Here is a 22,589-nt window from a genome sequence, read left to right as displayed (position 1 = left end):
TTTGATAGTTCTATATGAGATTATGGATAATGTGCAGCACAACTACTTAGCTAATAGTAATAATAATAATGTTTATGTTGCATTTTACAGACACAAGCTGGTGAAGGCAGAGTATATAAGTGCCTCTTTAACCATAAATTTGAAGAATCCATGAGTGAAAAGGTAAGTATGACTTTGAAACAAACCAGTATTTTATTCATTTCTTTGAAGTTTTCTCAAGTCCTCTCAAACAAAATTCCTATAATCTTATACCAAAATGTAAATGCCTGGTAAAGCTTACCCTTTTCAGAGGTGACATACAGGTTTTAGTAGAGAACCAGAGTATATTTGGCTTAAACCAAGAAAATGAAGCTCTAATTGTACTATTTAGACAGTGAAAAGACAGTTGTTCAATTTTGGGAAAAAGAATCAGAGAATTTTTTTATAAAATCGCACTGAGGCCAGCCCTACATACACTGGAAGTTTAGGCTAACCAAAGCAATGTGCTCCATAGGTAATTAGCTGTTTAATTTTTAAGCAGCTGTCTCATTAAGCATTCTCATTACTTTTAGTCTTCTATCCCTAGATGAATGCAAGAATCATTTATAGCTTTTGAAGTAATTAATTTTGGTGTCTTGTCATTTACTTTCCTCTGCAGCTGAAGAAAGGTTTCTTTATGTCATTTACTATTGAATAATTTTATTTTAAAAGTAGAAAATGTTACCTCCAACATGTTATGTTGCTATGAAATTTATGTTAGGGATATTGTTGAAGAGGAGGAGAATATTTTGTGTCAAGTTAACAGTATTGGGTTCTACAAAGTATTTAGGTCAGTTGCTTTTGTAACAGTCAGAATTTCTGAGTTCACCACCCATTTACCCCTATGTCATGCCACACTAGTTTAGCATGCTTGTGCAAAATTTAATCAGCCTTAAAGATAGACATTTTGGTAGTGACCACAGTTGTTGACATGCACTTGGCTGTAGTCTCCATCCTCATCTCAGGGGTACATGTCAACCGCTAAGCCACATGCACGGCCTTACAGCTCTGTTCCTGTACTCCTTCCTCAGTGTCGAGAAGCATTAACAACCCGCCAAAAGCTGATTGCCCAGGATTATAAAGTCAGTTATTCATTGGCCAAATCCTGTAAGAGTGACTTGAAGAAATACCGGTGCAATGTGGAAAATCTTCCTCGGTCCCGGGAAGCTAGGCTCTCCTATCTTCTAATGTGCCTGGAATCAGCTGTGCACAGAGGTAGAGTTTATTTCTTTTTATCCTTTATTCCTTTTTGGATTCACACTCTAAAGTTTCTTGTACCTATAAATGTTAGTTTCTGCCTATATTTGCTCTTTGGAGGCTTTGGTGTTTTTTTGAGATAGTGTTTTGCTCTGTCACCCAGGCTTGAGTGCAGTGGCACAATCATAGCTCACTGCAGCCTTGAACTTCTGGGCTCAAGTGATCCTCCTGTCTCAGTCTCCCGAGTAGCTGGAACTACAGGTGTGCACCAGCGTGTCTGACTAATTTTTCCATTTTTTGTAAAGATGGGGTCTCGCTCTTGCTCAGGCCAGTCTTGAACCTCTGGCATCAAGCGATCCTCCCCCCCTCAGCCTCCCAAGTAGCTGAGACTATAGGTATGTGCCACGATTTTTGGCTAATTTTTGTTTTTTTCTTTTTGTTTTTTTTTTGGTAGAGATGGGCATCTTGCTATGTGGCCCAGTCCAGTCTTGAACTCCTGGTCTTAAGAAATCTCCTGTCTTAGCCTCCCAAAGTGCTAGGATTACAGGCATGAGCCAAAGTGCCTGGCCTTTCTAATTTTTAAAATGCACATTGTGCAACATTTTTGGGAGAGTTGGGTTAGTGTAATTTAGCACATGGGTCAGAGAGACTTGGCTTCAAATTGTGGCTCTATTGCTAAACTAACTGTCTAGGTAACCATTTTTTATGTTGTTTTACTTTGTTTTAATCTCTCTTTTATGTTTTCCCAGTTGGCATTTACAGCTCAAAGAAGTAGGGGGACCTGTAGTGAATATTTGAAGTGTAGTCTTTTCTACTGCTTTAATTGTGTAGACCAGTAGGGATTATTCTTTGGCTTTCATTTTTACCCCAGCAGTTATCTTATTGATAAGACTTCCATGGACAAAGCATTTGCATTTTTAATTCAGTGGTATAAAATCTGTATAATGCAGAACACTGACAGGATAAACCCAAGTCTGTGGAGTCTAAGCTTATTTTATGCTGGTAAAGCTTTTGCTAAATTCTAAACTTTTCAGTCTAGATATTAGCATGACTGGTAACATTCTATTCTAGACAGAAACATGTACTTTTAATACCTGATGACTTCTTATCCTAATGCTCACCCTCCATCATGTTATGACTTATATCCTAATTTAGGGCGACAAGTGAGCAGCGAGTGCCAGGGGGAGATGTTAGATTACCGACGCATGTTGATGGAAGACTTCTCTTTGAGCCCTGAGATTATCCTAAGCTGTCGAGGGGAGATTGAACACCATTGTTCTGGATTACATCGAAAAGGGCGAACCCTGCACTGTCTCATGAAAGTAGTTCGGGGGGAGAAGGGGAACCTTGGAATGAACTGCCAGCAGGCGGTAAGGAAAAATTTTCTATTGCCATTTTGAAAGTCATGTTTTATCAGCTAAAGAGCCTGTTCCTGATGCTGTCCCAATTCCCTTTATCTGGATCCTTTGTGATACCACAGTGAACATTACGTACTAAGGACCAGAGACAGAATATTGTTTCTTCAGGAATACTTAGTGGGAATGTGGAAATTGCTGCAGTGCTTAAGTTTGAGCTCATAATCACTAAAAAGAACTATATACTTAAAGAGATAGAATGTAGCGTTTGCTGGAGTTTCTAAAGGAAAGGTAACTTGCTAGATTGAATTTACTAAATTCAGAATCGAGACAAACCAGGTTCTGATAAATCAGGAAAGGTCCTCCACCAAAAGAGAATTTGCCTGTCTTAATAGTTCTGATTGAGTTGAGGCTGAAAGAGAGTTGACATGAATTGAAATTTTTTTCTAAGAGTTTCTTTTTATTACTGATGTGTAGCATGTCATGAATTCTTGGCCTGAAGGATCAAGAGAGCATATCGTTTTCTAAATTACACCATCTTTTCTTATTAGACTAGAGCAACTGTACATGAAAGGGTCTTTCTTTCTCTACCCCTACACTTTATAGTCAATTCTATAAAGGCAGTTGGAAAAAAATTAGCATAGTCTGCTTGGAAAGATAAAGTTCTTCATGATCTAGGGTTCATAAACAGTTACAGATAACAGATCAGATACATAATATGAAGTTAACAAAACATAGATACAGTGCATCTCTTTCATTACAGTTGACCAAGTTTATTACATTTTACTGGATAAGAATCTTTAAACAATTTAGAATACCAAGTGCAACATTGGTACCCTATGCAATCAACTTTCCTTTAGAAAGCACAAAACATAGTTTAGCTTTATATCCTGACTTACAAAGTTGAGGCTCTCCCTTCAGTGAAACTTTAGAAAAACCACCATTAGTATATTATTATGTAGTTGGCTTTTTTTATTTAAAAGTGAATATTAATTTAAATTTTGTTTTCCTGATGATCATATAAAATCAGAATTTTACAGTCTGAAAAATTCTGAAACAAGTTTGTACAGTTTGAAGCACAGAATTTTTAGAGAATTTTGATGTGGAGTAAAATTTCATCATAGTTTCTAATACCGTGACCCAGAGTAGACAGTTGTGCACACATCCCACAGTGGGAAAAATAGGCAATGTGACCTCTTCCTTAAAATACCACATCAGGCTGGAAAGAAGTCTTCTGGAATCTATGTGGGTTGAGTTTGTCACAGTGTTGTTCCTCAAGAGCAGTCCTTGCTGGTGATTGCCCTAAGAAACCTCTGCCACCAATATGTGTTCCTGGGCCCCAGACCAAGAGTGAATTAGGAGACCACCTACATCTGCATTTTATCCTTAAAGCAACATGAAAATGTGGGGAGGAGGGTCAGAAATAAACCCATCTTTTTCCTGCAGCTACACTTACAGTAAAGTGTACAGAAAAAAGAAAATAGACTGGTGCAACTTTATTTCCAGGCACCTAGTTCACCCCCAGGGTTTTTGAAATTTAGCTTATTAAAAGAACTAGTGACTCAACTTGAAAGATAAATCAGTACCACCCACATCACCCTTTGTGCCTAGAAGAAAAGTACTTTTGAAATCTAGAGGTTAGCCTCAAATAGTGAAACATGGTTTTACCCACATTAAATTTAGCCAAGTGGAAAAGAAGCACTTTATTTTGATTTGTATGGATTCATGGTTTTTAGCATTTGGTCACAGAAATCGAAGGCATAAATGATCCAAAGGGAGAAAAATTTCCTCAGTCAGCCATATTGAGGAATGTTTTGAAATGATTTATTTTGAGTGAGTTTCTTTCTTCCTTTCTTTTTTTTTTTTTCTTAACCTGTCGTCACCCTGGGTAAAATGCAGTGGTGTCTTCATAGCTCACTGCAGCCTCAAACTCCAGGCTCAAGTTATCCTCTTGCCTCAGCCTCCTGAGTAGCTGGGACTACAGGTGCACACCGCCATGCCTGGCTAATTTTTCTGTTTTTACTAGAGACAGGGCCTCACTCTTGCTCAGGCTGGTCTCGAACTCCTGAGCTCAAGCAGTCCTCCCGCCTCTGCCTCCCAGAGTGCTAGGATTACATGCATGAACCACCATGTCTGGCCACTTTCCTTTTCTTTTTCTTTCTCAATATAGCAGAATTTGATACCTGTCTGTGGTTGACCATTAATTTTCCCTGTTCTCTGCTTGGTGATGCTTTGATTATGATCTCTCAACAAGTAATAAACCGTAAAGCATAGAAGTAATTATCTTGTTGAGGACATACTCTCCCAAATGCACCATAATCATGAACTATTAAAGTCTCTTAAGTTATGGCTGAGTGAGTCTGTGTCCAGGCTCTCCAAGGCCAAAGATAACTGCCCAGCTTGTTCTCTAGACTAGTCATTGCTCTGAAGCATTTCCTCAGGTTTTCCTTAAGCATGTCAGGGGCTAGAATAGATATATAATCATGTAGCAAGTCACATTTTTAGTGTTTATTTCCCACACTGCTCTCACTGAATTCCAGAGTGCCAATGATCTCTTGAGCCTACTTGGCTCTAGTAGGACATTCATTTTCTCCTTTTAATAGCTACAATCTGGTACATTTATTGTGACTGCTCAAAGTTTGCCTCTCAGTCATGGATATTTAACTGACACAGTTCTTGCAAAGACTTCCAGGCTCCCATGGTGCTTCTAACTTCCCTCAGGAAAAAAATGTAAATATTTTGGTCTTTGTCGCAAACATTATAAGTGAAATTAGTCATCATTTGACAGTAATCTTTATGCCAGCTAACCACAGCATTTTGTAGCTTTTCCAAATTGCCACCAAGAATTGGTATAAATAACTTGCATCCCAGAATATTGGAAATCTTTCATATTTCTCTCATCTTGATCATTATCTTCTTTTAGGATAATAAAAGTGGGGTTTTTTTCTTCATGTCCTTTTGATTTGTGTTCACTGATTAATATGTGATGGGGCCAGTGCCTTCATAAAAACACCTGTGGAATCATAGGACAAATGTGTGAGGATCAGAGAAGGCTTCTACAGAGGACAAATCAGTGATGCAAAAGGGACTCCAGTTCTTTAACTTGGAAGGAAAAATGGAACTCAAACCAGCAAGGATTGTTGTTTTCAAATTTGCTTTGTTGTTTAAGATTCCCACTCTCAAATACCATATGGTACCTGTCTGTGGTGGTAATGATCTTTCACATCTATAAAATACTTTTCAGTTTATCCAATGTCCCCCCCATATTATTGTATCTTACAATTTTCTGCAGTTAAAGAAACTGAAACTTAGAGATGAATCAACTTGTCCATGTTCTCAAAGCTAATATCTGGCGGAGCCAGAACTATTAATAGAACTCAGGTCCTCTGATCCATAATTTAGAACTTTTTCCTCTATGCCCCAACTGTCTTCTCCTCAAAGACAGGAAAAAAGATGTGAAGCACCTATTTTCATACCTTTTCTTTATTCTATGACAAATGATGGATCAAGCAAAAGTAAATGATAAAGAATATATTCTCATTTTCAATGCATGATGACAAGTGTTTTTCCTTTCATTCATTTATTTATTTATTTGCCATTCATTACAGAAATCTTGCAAAGTGTTTTTCTGTATGCTTATAATAAACAAGCTTGGGTTTACCTCCTAGTTTTATAAACTAGTTGAGGAAAAATGGGAAATTATAAGTGTTATAATCTTGGCTTTTGTAATTGATATTTCTGCAAGTTAAATGAAATCTCACGTCTGCTTTTAATAAAGCACGGGACGCTTGATTGAATACCAGTGTCTTTGCATCAAAATTTGAATTCTAGAGTCTCATGAGCAAATTAGGTCTCTAACTGGAAATGTCTCTATTTACTCTTTTCCTCTGAATGCTGGCTTGGCCCTGAGTGTTGTTGGTTTAGTAATCTGATTAACAAGTAGGCAGATAAGAGGAAAGTGGTAGCCTTCATATTCATACTGTAAAGACCCGTTGTTTTGTTCATGTCCAAGGTTAGTTCAGAACAGGTAGATAAGCAATCCTTACAATAACTGGAGCAGAAAAACTTTCAATTAAGTTGGAGAAACCAGTCGGAAAGTGTTTGGCAAGAGCTCTTAAGTTTGGCAAATGACAACTGTAGTATATGTTGTTAGAGTACTTTGTGATATGCAAGACTGAGCAACTGATTGTATAAAGAGATGACTGCTCTTCCCTGCTATCTAAGTTATTTTCTTTCTTCCCTTTTAATTTTTTAAAATCCAGCTTCAAACACTGATTCAGGAGACTGACCCTGGTGCAGATTACCGAATTGATCGAGCCTTGAATGAAGCTTGTGAATCTGTAATACAGACAGCCTGCAAACATATAAGATCTGGAGACCCAATGTAGGTTATCTTATTTGTGGTATTTATCCATACTATCTTTTACTTGGCAGCAGAGAGAACATTCCCTCAAATGACTTTTGGGTGGTTTAACATCTTAACTGAAATTTGGTTGAACAGGAACACATACCAACTTTTGTTAAAACTGGTATTGGATTTGGGATTACAGTTCTGCCTCTCCATGACATAGAGACACCTAGACCCAGCATTGTGATGGTGTTTATTAATAATGATTGAGCACATACGGGTCTGTACATGAGGTGACTGAAGAGTTTGATACAATAAATAAAAATGAGAGAGAGAAATAGGATGAAGTGACACATACTTTGATACTTTGTACTATTTATCCTACGTATATACTGACTCATGGTATACATTAGCCACTTGATAATTAGAAAATAGCTAATTCTAAATTGAAATAGAAATATTGTAGTTGGAGGGGGTAGTCATGGACACAGTGAATATTGGAGTTGCATCCAAGATCTAGGAAAGCTGAATAAATGCTATAATAAAGATTTGATTCTCATGCGTTAGTTTTATTCCCTATGATGTAAAAACAGCTCTTAAAACCAGGTTGCAGGTAAGAACAGGTTTCCCATTCTGCCAAAATCTTTATAGCCTGCAACTAGCTATACCCAACAATAAAGTGAATGTTGTTTATCATTATTCTGCTATGCAAAAACTCCTACTGTTCATGCAGTGGTAGGGGATTTCAAAATGGCATTCTTCCTTAAAGCTTTTTGTGTGGTTGGAGGAGACAGACACACAACTTAAGGCTAATTAAGAATATTTACCAATACGAAAATAATTGCATCAACCAAAGAGGGGGCAGGGGTGAGGGAGGAAGGGGAGAACTGCTACCGATTAAAATAGATTTAAGATATTTATTGATTAAATATGATGTGTGGACCTTTTCTGCTTCCTGATTTGAACAAACATGTAAAAAGGCACGAGATAGTTGGAAAAATTTGAAAACTAACAGGATATTACATGGTGTTAAGGATTTTTTATTACTTTCTTGGTGATATGATAATAGTATTAAGTTCTTACATTTTAGAGAAACATGCCTGAAGTATTTGCGAATGAAATGATACAGTGTCTGGGATTTGCTTTAAAATATCTGCAAAGGAGCATCGAGTTAAAATGAACTTGGCCATCAGTTGATAAAGTTATGGAGGAGGAAGGTGGCCATTACATGATTCTTTTGTGTATGTTGGAAAATTTTCATAATAAACAGTTAAAAATTCAGTAACATAGAACTTGTGCACCTTAGTCCTAAGTGTTAAATGGCTCTGAAGTTGATAGAAGCCGTGATAACTGTAAGGTTCAGTTAATTTGAGTGATTCTCAGAAAAATAAATCCTGTTGTCCTACGAAAATTGCTAAAGGGCTTTTTCCTCAAACCTAGAAAACATTATGTAGACATGAAGTTCTGAACCTGTCATTAAGACACTTCCCTCTTGTTACAATTTCACCCGTTTTATGGCTAGGATCCTCTCGTGCCTTATGGAACATTTGTATACAGAGAAAATGGTGGAAGATTGTGAACATCGTCTCTTAGAGCTACAGTATTTCATTTCCCGAGATTGGAAGTGAGTATTTTGAAGCCAGAGTAAGTGTATTGCCTCAGCCTGTTCTCCCGTGTAGTCAGTAATACCTGTAATATTTTGAAATAATCAGTAGGAAATTATTTTTGTTAAGTTCTGGGCTAGCTAACATACTCCAATTTCCTAAAATACCTACTCTTTGTAGCTTTCAGAACAGTATCTAAAAGCAGAGTCAGCCCACTACCAGTCTGTTTGCCACTACTTTGGAAGTCAGGGTCAAAATGTTTCTGATGCCACAAACATCTATCTAGAAAGAACTCGGGCACCTGAAGGGGCAGCAAAAGCATCTTCAGATATGTCTCTAAGAAGATAACAGCGCATTTATATTTTTATTGATTTGCACTGGGTGTGGGAATTTGCTTTTATTTCTTTAACTATTCAGAGTTATTGAATTTATTCTGTCTTAAGAGGTTTTTATCAATAAGTGACAACCGGATTCTCTAATTTCCTTGTCATCCTGTTAACAAAAATGGGTGGAGGATGAAATAGGAGAAGGATGTATATTACAGTCAGAATCACTGGAGTATATGGCCTCAGTTCCCCTCCTCTCTCTTTGTCTTGTCTTCCCCCTCCCCACCTCCGAAGCAGCCAGAACTGGATCTCCCTGCTCTTCCAGCTTCCCAAGTTCAGCTGCCTCCTGATTTGGCTATTAAGCCACTGTCCTGTGGTCATTAACTTTTTCTGGTGATTAATATATGTTCAGCCCACATACTTTACTTGAAGATTCAATGTATTTTTATTTCTGTTTCTTCAAGTTAGTTCTGGATAGGACTGCCGGAGAGCTGGGCAATAATTTCCCTGTGCTTACTCAGGCCATCTAAACTGAAATAAAGCGTTTACTGAGTGTACTGCCTTAATCAAAATCATGTTTTCTCTTCTTTTTTAATTCCTTTCCCCTTAATCAAAAAAGTGCTGCATAGTCTTAATGGCTACTCATTAAATATTAGCCTGTCTCCTCCCATTAAATAACCCTCCCCCAAAGTTGACAGCATAATATGGACAGAGTTAAGCATCCCCTAATCTGATTTGGAGAAGAATCAGGCTCATTGTTTAACCCACTGTTCCCAGATTAAAAGTTAAATGTCAAGTTTTATAAATTGATAAGCATATTCAGGTAAACCAACAACACAATTGCCTTACGTAACTTGCATGGGAAGAAGAGAAAAGGTTGAGTAGGAGATTCTGTTTATCTTGCCATTCCTAATCTTACTGAATCTTGTATATCAGTTAGGATTGAACTTCACTCATATTTAGAAAAGTGTATTTAATAAAAAGAGTATTAAGTGTTCTGTTAAAGTGAGGTAAGAGCCTGGGCCCACCAGTCGGCAGGATAGACCAAAGGGGACAGGATGCTGATCCTCTCCTGGCTTCCAGACAGACCTGGGCTTGGCAGTCCTCAGTGGTAGGGATTTTGTGGAGACCCTCACTTGTCCTGTTCCTTCCTAGCTTCCCTGCAATAAAGTCAACCTGCTTTGTTGGACAAAAAACAATTAAAAAGTATTAAGTAAAAAGTTGTCATTTGCCTGGTGGTGGCTACAACCCTAGTTTTCTACGTTCAGCCAAGGCATGTGAGGGCTAAGTCTATCATTGTAATGTTACCTGCCTTACATACCCAAGATAACAACTTGGAAGTAGAACTAAGTCTTAGTGAAAGTTAACAAATTTCTAAAGATTGACCACTGTGTGTTCAGGACAAAATTCGAGAATATACTTTGGCATATCTTGAGTCTCCACTACCCTGGAGGTGATTATCGATAAGTATATAAGCAAGCAACTGGTAAAAACCCATAGCGCATGTTAGAAGGAAATGTAGAGTGGTTATCTTTTAACTCTTGCAGGCTAGACCCTGTCTTATACCGCAAGTGCCAGGGAGATGCCTCTCGTCTTTGCCATACCCACGGTTGGAATGAGACCAGTGAACTTATGCCTCCTGGAGCTGTGTTCTCTTGTTTATACAGACACGCCTACCGCACTGAGGAACAGGGAAGGAGGGTATGCAGTCAATATTGACTTCGTTTCTTATTTGTTATTTTAAATAGTTTGCTATGTATTCTGATTTCTGTCATCTTAGGAAAACTTTTTTAGTGTATGTGGTGGGGAGGGGTTGCTGTACTACTAGAGCCTTCCTCATTCAGTGAGTATACCTAGAGTTGTTCTACCAGCTTCTTTCCATATGATTTTATACTTTTAACCATGTGAGTCGGGGTAAGATTTCCACATTTTTTCTGCAAATTCCCAAAATCTGAATCACAAATGGACAATTAAATTCTGCTGTCCTAAGTCTAGCTTTAGAGATCCATTGGAAGCTTTTAGCCAGGATACAAATGGCTCTTTAGACTTCTGCCCTTGGCAACCAAACACATAATGCCTGTATTAATGAGTCTTCTCTGATAATGCACTAGTTGGAGCAGAAGCGCCTTACCTCAGTCTCTTGGTATTCGTGTGCCCCAACTGTTACCTTTTGTAGGGATATTTGTGTGTACTTGGCTCTCGGGCAGCATTGGCTGCCTTCTGATGCTGCGCTGACACGCTGCTTGTTCCAAGTTGGCATTTTTATACCTTCTGAGATACTCCGTTGTGTGTCAGTCCTGCATTTGTTATATTAATAGAAAGTAGAGATGGTATTACTTCACATGCATGATTACTGATGTCCCTTCTGAGCTTAATGCAAAAGTCTGACTATCTAGGATTAAGAATGAGGAGACTCGGATAGAAATGAGGAGACATCAAATACTTCAGATCCTGCAATCCTAACCCTGTTTTTCTATTGCTATGTAAGAAAATGTGGCAATTTGTTATTACATATTTCTTTATACAGTGAGCCTCTCATTAACCACAGGGGCTCCCAAATCGTGGCTTCTTGCTAGTCACTGTAATAGGAGGTTCCTTCTCTTGTAAGAAAAGAAAGGGTTGGAATTTGGTATGCTAGCTTTTTTTTTTTTAAGGGGGGTGAAATTCACATAACATAAAATTAAGCATTTTGAAGAGAAAAATTCAGTGACATTTAGTACATTCACAACATTGTGCAGCCACCACCTCTATCTAGTTTCAAAATATTCCATGACTCCAATAGGAAACCCCATGCTGATTAAATAATCACTCTCCATCTTCTCCACTCCAAGTGTGCTGGCTGTTTTGGCAAGAGAGACTAACTGTGCCTGTCAATGACAGCTTTCTCACAGCCCTTTCAAAAATACTGGTTTTCACCTGCCTTATTCTCTGCTAATTGTATGTAACTAATCTAGAAGAATCTGGTCCTGACCTGTAGTAACTGTTGCTTCTAAATTTGCCTGCTTTATTTGATTTAGATCAGTTTTAACTCAGTTCTATGGAACCAGGTATTCTGTCCTGAATTGGCTCTTATGTTCTACTCTACATTCATAGACTGGCAAATTAATTTTGCTAAACAAACAAACAAACAAACAAAGCTCTCCAACCTAATCTGAATGAATTTAAATTCAGTTCACTTTTATCAGAATACTCTCAGAAAAGAATGTCATTTCATTTATATTAGAGAATGCTGAATAAACAATTGTATTCCTCAAGATATGGGCTTTCTGAAGCCTCCTAGAACGTTTATTTATTATTCTGGGAGAGATTTGAGGTATAAAGTTTGGGAGATAAACTATAGAGTCGTTTGTTTCCTGACAACAGGTTTGCTTTATCTAGTGTCTTCACATTTTTGTTTTGTTACCTTTGAAGTATCTTGCTCATTCTCTGTCATGTAGCTCTCGCGGGAGTGCCGAGCTGAAGTCCAGCGGATCCTGCACCAGCGCGCCATGGACGTGAAGCTGGATCCTGCCCTGCAGGATAAGTGCCTGATAGATCTGGGAAAGTGGTGCAGTGAGAAAACAGAGACCGGGCAGGTAGGTGACATAGCTTTCTGTTTATCTTGTAATAATAATAATGTTAATGGTTAATGTTTTATGTACAGTAGAAACACCATGAAGTCTATCTTTGTGCTTACTTTACAGATGTGATTTGTTCTATTATTCAGTGTTTTCTCTAGAAGAAATTCTTAGGAAAATGTTCTCTTTTTTCCCAAACAGCTAGTTTGTTGTTATATTATGGCTACCATATTTTTTTTCTCTTTCTTTACCATATGCACTTACCATTAAGACCATATTTTATAATTGATTATTTTCCTTCTTTGTGTTGCTTCTTAGAAAGCCTAGAGCCAAAGGTATGGCTTACCTCTAACAGGTGCATAACACTTCGTGGTAGGAATTTTTGTACTAAGCTTTACTACTGGCTCCATCCCATTTTTCTTAATGTATTTTCCCTTTCTTTCCTCTTTTTTACTCATTTTTAATTCATTTTACCTTGCCCTTTTCTTTTCTCACTTTTATAAGTCATGTTAAGCTCTTTTTGAGATCAGCACAATACAAATATATACATAATGTATGTAAATACTGGTATGTATGAAGTGTGTGGTCTAGAACAGTTCTATAAAATATGTGGAAACAGAATTTTTTTTTCACCTGCTTGACAAAATTGAGGCTCAGGAAAGTATATTGATTTCCTTACCTAAAAGTCAATCCATTCCACTGTGTGTATATATATTTTTACATATATATATTTTTTGTTGTTGTTGTTTGTTTGGGGGTTTTTTTGGTTTTTTTTTTTTAAAAGACAGGGTCTCACTTTATTGCCCATGCTTGGAATATAGTGGCTGACGTCATCATAGCTTATTGTAACCTTGAACTTCTGGGCGCAATTAATCCTCCTGCCTCAGCCTCTGAAGTAGCTAGGACTACTCATTGGCTAATTTTTTTTTAAATTTTTTGTAGAGACAGGGTCTTGCTATGTTGCTCAGGCTGGTTTTCTGATCCTCCTACCTCAGCCTCCCAAAGTGCTGGGATTATAGGGGTGAGCCACCATACCTGGCCAGTTCATTCCATTATATAATATAATATAATCTCTCCATATAGGAAAGCATAGAGAACGAGCAGCTCCCAAGAATTACAAGCATGTTCTGAATGATACCTAGGATTGTGTGTCTAGTTTAAGGAAAAGGGAACAAAAGGTATATTACTGCAAGTTATATGGGAAGGTGGCATGTCTTCCACTTCAAAGTAGGATAAGCAGCAATGAGGAATAGCTACTTGATTAAAGCCTCATAAATACTCAAACGAGAAGTGAACTCAGGTTTCCAGGTTCCATTTGTACCACTACAAAACCCCTTCAAGTCACAATACAGAGATCAGACATTTTAAAGAAGCAGGATGCCTGCCTACTAAGGTCTGTTGGGCAAAGGAATATAATTTTTAGCATTCTGCATTCGGAGCCTGCTCCAATGCTATCTGGTTTATTGTTAGATCATGCCTGTAGTTTAGCTTTCTGCCGCCTCTGTCCAGTGAAACCAAAATCCAAAATTAAAGGATACGGTAATATGGAAACCCAGGAAACAGTTTCCTTCATAGCCATCCCATGCCCACAGTAAACATTTAGAAAGCTGCACTACATTGCAGCCCATCACTGAGAAGCTAGATTTAAGGATTTCATGAATAGGATCTTTCCCTTAGCCATTTATTTTATTCCCAAAAGTTTTAGTGCATTTTCCTTTCATTGTTTTTTTTCTTTCATTCTGGCTGTTGTGTGATTCCTACATCCCTTCTCCACCCTTCCCATGCTAATTCTGAAACAGATTCTTGCAGAAGTAAGTTTAACTTGATCCTTTAACGGAGGACTTTCCAGAGAAATAGCTGTTGATATGCTTTGAGAAAGTGAGATGATGTTTTACTTAAAATCTCTAAACCTCTAAAAGGAATAGTAACAGACTAATGCTACAAGGTGGCTCCAGCTCAGTTTCCAAAGCCCAGACAAGATAGCTTTTAGATACCTGAACCCTAGTGTATTCACTTATTTTGGAAATTTCCTCAGAGAATTGTTTTGTTGTGGGCTGGGCCTCGAATCCCAGATTGGACTTACTGGAGCACTCAGCCCTATGTTATGTTTTGGACCCCGGGTCCCCATCTACTTTGCCCACAAAGCGTTTTAAAATAATCCATGTCAGTCACTGTGAATTTTTTGTTCTGTGATCATTATTAAAGTGCATATTTAAAATGAGAGTTAAAAATTATCAAAGCACAGATTAAAAATGGAATGGCAGGGTGTCGATGAAGTGGAGTAAAGGCTGATAGGAATTTTAGACTCTAAGAACTGAAAATCAGTTCTTGTTGGACTTGTGGATGTTGACCTTCTGGGGGGGTTGCATGGCTGTTGTACCCCTTTGGCCCTCTTAACTACCCTGCTACATCCAGTAACCATCTTTTCAGCAATCTTAATTTGGGGAATCAAGTAAAGCTTTCGTGTTCTGTTCAGTGAGCTAGTTTTAAAAAGAAGAGAGAAGGAAGACCACTAAAAGGGAAGTAGACACTGGTATCTCAACTTCCCCTGTTCATTTATGTGACTGATAAATGCCAAGGGCTTGCCTTTTTATTTGCAGGAGCTTGAATGCCTCCAGGACCATCTGGATGATTTGGTTGTGGAGTGCAGAGATATAGTTGGCAACCTAACCGAGTTAGAATCAGAGGTAAGCACTGTGCAGCTTACTCATCAGAGGAGAGTGGCTGCCAGCAGCCCGGGCTTTTCTGCTTAGTTCTACTGTTTATAGACTCTGGAGAGTGCAGATTCTCTGTCAGTCAAAAGAAACCTGATCATATTCTCCCCGTTTGCATTATAAAGGAGCATATTGTGTTGCTTCCTGAACCCCTTCCCCCTTCTTTCTAGAAGAACATTCTATACAGCCCTTTGGTTTCCTTCGTAAATTAGAGTTATTATTAGACCTGTCTTGTTTCTCCCTTAAGAAAAGATAGCAACTATACTTCAAATCTCTTAATCATATTCAAGAGTAATCCAAGTAATCCCATTCTCTTAACTCTTTTAGTTAGGTCATTTGGTAATGTTTTAGTGTTTAATAAAATAAAAGCTGAGACTTCGAGTTAAACATGGAAAATTGAATACATGTGTTTATCCCTGTTCTGAAACCCAGTAAAATATTAAAAATGGGATTAAAAACCCTCATAAGGATAGGCATATTATTTAGAAATATAGAGATGATTGAGGGTGGGCACCTAAAAATGTTAAAGTTGTTTCATGGCAGCAGAAAAAAGAGAAGCAGGGAATTTTTTTTATCATAAGCCTTTTAGTACAAAAATTGACAATACATAAAGTTACATTTCTCAACCAGTCCTTTTTGCGTTACAGTTTTCAAAAGTTTGTTGCCTTCTCTCATCTTGTCATCTCCTCTCCCATTCTCATTGTCCTTGTGGGCTTATGAGGACAGTCTCAGGTGTATAATTCTCTAAAGATGTTATTTCAGCAGCTAGTACTGCACAGAGTTACTGTGCTTAAGGGCATTTAGTATTTTCCCAGAAACAGTGGGAAAAACTTCAAAAGCTCTACGTATTCTAATATTATTGCTAAATGTTTTTTCATCCTGCCTGTCTTAATTCTGCCTTCTCTTTTGTTCATAAAGGGGAATCTGCCTCTAGAAAATTGGCTTTTCAAAGTATAATGAAGGAGCAATTCTATTTATTCTGGGGCTATCTAATGTTAATACTAGAATAATTTCTAAATGTACATATTAGATTATTTACCCATCTGATGGTACTGATTCAGAAAGAGAAACTGCTCCTTTTTCCACCCCTGGCTCTTTCTAAAACAGAATTGTTAATATATTTAATCTTCTACAGGATATTCAAATAGAAGCCTTGCTGATGAGAGCCTGTGAGCCCATCATTCAGAACTTTTGCCACGTAAGTGATATCTGAAGGAATAAGGGTTAAAAACAGAACTGAATTCATTGGGACTCTGGCCCCCAAGTTTGTTAGACTCATCTCTGTCTTCAGCATACATTACTCCTGAGTGATAGCCAGCTTTGACATGTTAAAGTTGAAAATATAAACAAGATCAAGGGAGAGGTGCCACCATCCTGAGAAACCCTATTTGATTAGCCTTTGTAGGTGACCCGGTGTGTGGTGAGCAGCAGTTGTTGAGATACCCTGTCTAAGAAAAGATGGAACAGGGACATGCCCATTAGTATGGTGGAATTGTTTCCAATACTTCAGCCCAGGAATTGTTAGCAGTAATAGTGGCTTCTCCTTCCAGTTGTTTCCTTGTACCTCAATATTAGTGAATTCTGTTGCTTTATTACTTGTTCATTGATTGAACTACCTGAATTGTGGGAGTGAAACATATCCAGCAGCCATCAGGATCTGACAACCAGGAGGTTGTGGTAGATATCCCCAAAGCCAGCTGCTGGCATCATACAAGGAAAGTGAGTACTCATAGTACGTATTCTTGTCTCATGCAGAACAACTTGCTGTGTAAATTCTATTACACTAAATGTTTATCCTTGTAATTTTTCTATCCCTTGTAATTTTTCAGGCTTCTTTAGATAAAATTTGTGATATATCTCTTTTGTGAAGGCTTCTAGAACCAGACCTATTTGCATTTTTCATGGGCTGGGCTAAACATTCTGTTCATTCATTGTTACAAATGAAGTGTAAATGTGCACTGTCTTCCCCAGGATGTGGCAGATAACCAGATAGACTCTGGGGACCTGATGGAGTGTCTGATACAGAACAAACACCAGAAGGACATGAATGAGAAGTGTGCCATTGGAGTCACCCACTTCCAGCTGGTCAGTGACATCTGGCTGCCGATTTCCTGTCTTAGCTACGTGGATGGTTATTGAATCCCTTCCTCTTTTGGAACATCAAAGCACCTCTGATGTTCTGTGAAAAGTCATTTTTTCCAAATATATATCCTATTTTTATTCTCAGTAAATGTGGCTTTTATCTAATATGGCCAGGCACTTTGTTAGGCTCCCTGAAACCTAATGATAAAATATAGTCCCTACCCCTAGGGAGCATATAGTCTGGTGGGTTGGACAAGCAAGCAGGCATTTTTTGTTTTGATCACATTGCACAAAGTGTTTTAGCCTCTCCTTCAGCATTTAGTATCATTGGAATCTTTTGTGTAACTATTCAGTGTGGTGACCCAAATGTATGTCAATATATTGGACTTTAAGCCCCCCCTTTTTTTAATCATACAACCCAGCTCTGGCATTTGTATCCAATGGTAAGAACATACTCTTCATAGTTACCACATGAAGCTAAAGGAAGTGTTTCTGGTATTGCAAGCACTTCTTTCGAAGGAAGATGAAATCCAGTCCACTGTGTTAATTGACCTCTTCTCGGGGCATCTAGCCCACCTGACTGCAACCAGCAAGTGTTAGAGAGAATCCCAGAAGTGCCAGGCGCTGGGAGATGGTGGTGAGACAGAAACCACCCTGCCTTTGTGGACTCTAGATTCCAGTAGGAGAAAGATACGCAAACAGGTGCACAAATATATGTGTAGTCTCAGGTGCTTCCAGGAAGAAAAACAAAGCAGAATAAGGGGTTGGAGGGTGAAGGAGAAAGGGAGCTTCTAAAAGAGAAACTTGAATAGAAACCTCAAGGAAGTGGCAGAGCAAACCACACAGAAAACTGGGAGAGGAGTACTTTAGGCAGAGGGAACAGCATGAGTGTGATTGGAAAGGCAGCAGAGCCAGTGTGCCTGAGCAGGAGAGCAATAGAGAGGTTGGCAGGTCACAAAGTCTGAGAGAGACAAGGCAAGTCATGCAGGGCCTTGTGTGCAGCTAGCTATATGAATACAGTGCCGCCCACTGCTGCTGACTCCAACTTGCCACAGAGCTTCTGATTTTCTTTCTCATCATCTTTCAGGTGCAGATGAAGGATTTTCGGTTCTCTTACAAGTTTAAAATGGCCTGCAAGGAGGATGTGTTGAAACTTTGCCCCAACATAAAAAAGAAGTATGTAGCTTTTAATAGATTCATTCTGCTTTCCTAAAGGCCCTCTTAGCCACTGAGTGAATATCCAAGATGTCAGACAGCCTCCTGCTGTCTGGCAGGATTAGCCTGGAGGCCTCCTGCGCTATCCTTTGGTAGTGTGGCTAAGCGCTTGGATCGTGTGGATAGATCATCCTTATAGCTGCCTAGAGCCACAACTGGTGGTGCTAGTTCTTACATGGAGAGCTCATAGGCTAAAGAAGCATTTTTAATTTTTCCAGGTTCAGGCTAACTGATGAAGCAGAAATAGATTGTGTACTTAGGAGAAGCAAGTTGCAGTGTGAGTAAAAGGAATGAACTGACTTCTTCTTGGCATCCGCCCATATGTCATCTCCTCTGAAATGCAGCAGAGATTTTTATTGAATTAGATATCTAGTGAAGAAACAAAAACTTTATTCATTTAAGAATTAGTACAATCCTTGTACTCTGGGAGTCTGAGGCGGGAGGATTGCTTGAGGCCAGGAGTTCAAAACTAGCTAGAGCAAGAGTGAAACCCCATCTCTACAAAAAATGGAAAAATTAGCATAGTGATGTAGGCCTGTAGTCCCAGCTACTTGGGAGGCTGAGGCAGGAGAATCAATTGAGCCCAGGAGTGTGAGGTTGTAGTGAGCTATGATGACGCCACTGCACTCCAAGGCAACAGAGTGAGACTCTATCTCAAAAAGAAAAAAAAAAAAAAAAAAAAAGAAAGGTCGTAAGGAGGAGACTGATAAGCTTATGTGGTATGCCTGCCCAAATTCTTCCATGTTGCTCTTTGAAAGGCACATTTGGAACACATTTTCTCTCCTGTAAACCAAGTTCCCATTTTGCTGAATTTTTTGTACCTTTCAGGAATTAGTTTTCATAGTACATCAAAGGCACAGTCCCAGAGTTCAGACCAGCATTCTTCTGTGGTCACATGTTTTTTTTTTTTTTTTTTTTTGAGACAGAGTCTCACTCTGTTGCCCGGGCTAGAGTGAGTGCCGTGGCTTCAGCCTAGCTCACAGCAACCTCAAACTCCTGGGCTTAAGCAATCCTCTTGCCTCAGCCTCCCGAGTAGCTGGGACTACAGGCATGCACCACCATGCCCGGCTAATTTTTTGTATATATATATTTTAGTTGTCCATATAATTTCTTTCTATTTTTAGTAGAGACGGGGTCTCACTCTTGCTCAGGCTGGTCTCGAACTCCTGACCTCGAGCGATCCACCCGCCTCGGCCTCCCAGAGTGCTAGGATTACAGGCGTGAGCCACCGCGCCCGGCCTGGTCACATGTTTTTAACAAGTGTTGAACTGTCCTTGCACACATGTGCCCTGTCTGGCTTCCCTTCCTGTCGAGAATGTAGTCAGCATTCAGCCTGCTGCCTGACTTCTGTGACATGGACAGTCAAATTGTGCCTGTTAGCACTCTTGACAAAAATAGCGAGGCTTACGGGAAAGATTCAAAATAGGGGGTTCTGAATTCTTGGTAAATGGGGCGACCCCCGCCCCAGCCCAGCTCTTAGGCCATCTGCCCTCGTGTGGCTCCCACCAATCTCAGGCCTCTCCTTTCCTCGGCAGGGTGGACGTGGTGATCTGCCTGAGCACCACCGTGCGCAACGACACTCTGCAGGAAGTGAAGGAGCACAGGGTGTCCCTGAAGTGCCGCAAGCAGCTCCGTGTGGAGGAGCTGGAGATGGTAATGCCTCTGCCCGCAGCAACCACAGGCCTAGGAAATTGGGGAGAAGCTAGGGCAAGGTGGAATATTCCAGCCACTGTTGCAGTGGTTAAGACTTGGAGTCACTGTTTTGTTTTGAGCGATAAAACATTTTTTACCATACGTAACTGAAAGTCCAGCTATAAGACAAGCTCTAAGCACATGATACAATCACTAGATCAGTAATGTCCTCAAGCATTGAGGGTCTTTTCTTCTCCACTCTGCTGTCCTCAGCATCAGCTTCATGCTAAGGCTGCTTTCCCTCGTGTTTGCCCAGTGGCTGCCTGCGACACCTGGCCATCTGCTCCAATATTCATCTCCAGCAGAAAGGGGGAAAAACAGAGAAACCTCCCCCTGCCATAAAATAAGGTCCTTCCCTTCGATTTGATTGTGTCAGGTTGGGATCGTGGGATCCCTGCCCACTCCCAGACCAACAGCAGATCCCAGGGGAAAGCCGTGCACTTCGAGCTTACTGATCACGGAGGTGAAATGGACACTGGAAAGTTACCTACAGTGTGCACTGTGAGAGGAAACTCTTGCTTCACTTTTGAAGTTAAGCACAACCCGTGTTAAAAAGACAAGTAAAAATGTTTTTAATATGTTTATGCTACGGATCATACTTGTTTCACCTCAGTTTAAGCAAAAACTAGCAGTGGAGAGCAAACACTGTTAATATCCCAAAAGTTACTTATATTTTTACATATAGTGGCAGTGATTCAGTGAGAATTCTAAGTGGAGCTGGCCTTAATGTCCCGTTACGTTAGAGATTTGTTTTAAGCTGGAAGCTTTGATTCCCTAGCTTTGAATCCAGCTCTTTTAGTAAAATAATAATAAAAGTAGAACCCAACATTTATGTAATGATTTTAACTGTCTAAAGTGGTTTTCTTTTTTTTCTCTCTTCTTCTCTAAAGTGGGTTTCATACAATATTATCTTACTTTATCTCACAGCAGTCCTATGAAGGACTAGACATTGCATCTCAGGGTAGATGTGGCATTTTGTTTTACTAGAAGGTCCAAGGCCACGTAGCTAGTTGGTGGCAGAACTGAAAGTAAACCCCAGTTCCCCTGCTGCATGGCCTCACTGCTGCCACTTCGCTGTGTAGAAGTTGGGGTCACTTGACAAGATCCAATCAACAAATAAGTCGGTAGAGGATCTGCCATCTCCAGGTTGAAGTAAGCTCACTTTTTCCATGCTGGCTCCCTCATGCAGACAGAGGACATCCGTCTGGAACCAGATCTATACGAAGCCTGCAAGAGTGACATCAAGAACTACTGTTCCGCTGTGCAATATGGCAATGCTCAGGTAAGTTTTTGCTTTTATTTTTTAATTGTAAAAGTAATGTGAAGGTAACATTTTGATAATTAATCCTTTGGTGGTGGGAGAGGACTCATCACATCCTATTCAACCTAATCATCCGCTCTTTAGCTACACCAAACTGCTTTTCCCAGGGTCCTCACCTGCTCTCCTCCCTTTCTCCTTATTCACTGTCTTCCCCCTTTCACGTTACCTCATCTTTACCCACCTTGTCTGCCTGGTAAAGTCCTAATGACACTTTAAATGCCTCCTCCTCTCTGTGGCCTTTCCCAACTTTCTGCACCTTCACAATTAATTATTCCCTCATGATGTTCCCATTACACAGAAGTTCATCATTAGAGGTCACATAAAAATCACCTAGGAAACTTTTTAAAATACACAGGAACAGGGTCTTATCCAGTATCACCAGGAATGAAGTACAAACAAGTGATTTTTTAAATGTTCTCCGGATGACTCAGCTTACCTCTTCTAATTAAGGGCATTGCCCTGGTGCTTTAGCCTTTGAGATAATTACTTCATTGTCTTTTTGTATGTACCAGTGCTGACCTGAGTCTCATTTCTTAGTAGTTTATCTCTGATAGGTTTTAGAGTTTTCTGTTTATCTTTAATGGCCTGTAATTTCAGTGTGATGTGATACGGTATGGGTTTTTTTTCCTTATTCCAGTTGGCTCTTTCAGTCTCAGATTCACATCTTTCTACAGTTCCGGCAAATTATCAGTCATTGTTCTTTCACATGTTGCTTCCCTTTGCCTTCCTTCAGGAACTGCTGTTAGACGGTCGGAGCATCTGAGCGTTTCCTCCCTGTCTCTTAACTTTTTCTTTCACACTTTCCATTTCTTTGTTTCTTTGTACTGCATTTTGGGTAATTCCTCAGTTCTATTTCCCAGCTTAATAATTTATCTTAAGCTCTGTCCATTCTTCTCGTTAGAGAGACCACGAGTTTGGTTTTGTTTTTCATTTCCTAGGTCACTAAATGGTTCTTTTCATAACTACCTGTTCTTGATTCTTATTTGCTGTTGCCTTCTGTGGTGTTCTTAGGATTTAAAATATATTTTTGAATTCTCGTTTTGATTGCCGTATTACCTTTTCCCTCTCAGTTTTGAGTCCTTGGTTTACTTTATTTATCATCTTTCTTATGATACATGTTCCTCAACTAGTCAATGATTCCCGGTTGTGCCTCAAGCATT

General features: G+C 39.3%; 1 protein-coding gene across 3 annotated transcripts in view; it reads left to right on the top strand.

Annotated features, from left to right (window-relative positions):
• Nucleotides 1-22,589, top strand: part of GLG1 (golgi glycoprotein 1) — a 122,158-nt gene that overhangs the window by 86,478 nt on the left and 13,091 nt on the right. For all 3 annotated transcript variants that reach the window (XM_069456580.1, XM_069456578.1, XM_069456579.1), the window contains 13 exons: nt 91-162; nt 1,050-1,233; nt 2,371-2,585; nt 6,833-6,954; nt 8,441-8,542; nt 10,396-10,549; nt 12,286-12,423; nt 15,006-15,092; nt 16,255-16,317; nt 17,091-17,204; nt 18,289-18,377; nt 19,952-20,069; nt 21,298-21,390. In XM_069456580.1, coding sequence (XP_069312681.1) covers nt 91-162; nt 1,050-1,233; nt 2,371-2,585; nt 6,833-6,954; nt 8,441-8,542; nt 10,396-10,549; nt 12,286-12,423; nt 15,006-15,092; nt 16,255-16,317; nt 17,091-17,204; nt 18,289-18,377; nt 19,952-20,069; nt 21,298-21,390 — 1,551 coding nt within the window. The remainder of the gene's footprint in view (nt 1-90; nt 163-1,049; nt 1,234-2,370; nt 2,586-6,832; nt 6,955-8,440; nt 8,543-10,395; nt 10,550-12,285; nt 12,424-15,005; nt 15,093-16,254; nt 16,318-17,090; nt 17,205-18,288; nt 18,378-19,951; nt 20,070-21,297; nt 21,391-22,589) is intronic.

This window comes from Eulemur rufifrons, chromosome 23 (genome assembly GCF_041146395.1).
Source record: "Eulemur rufifrons isolate Redbay chromosome 23, OSU_ERuf_1, whole genome shotgun sequence".
In the NCBI taxonomy this organism is placed as follows: Eukaryota; Metazoa; Chordata; class Mammalia; order Primates; family Lemuridae; genus Eulemur; species Eulemur rufifrons.
The sequence above is the reverse complement of the archived record's forward strand: the minus strand, read 5'-3'. Positions and strand labels throughout refer to the sequence as shown.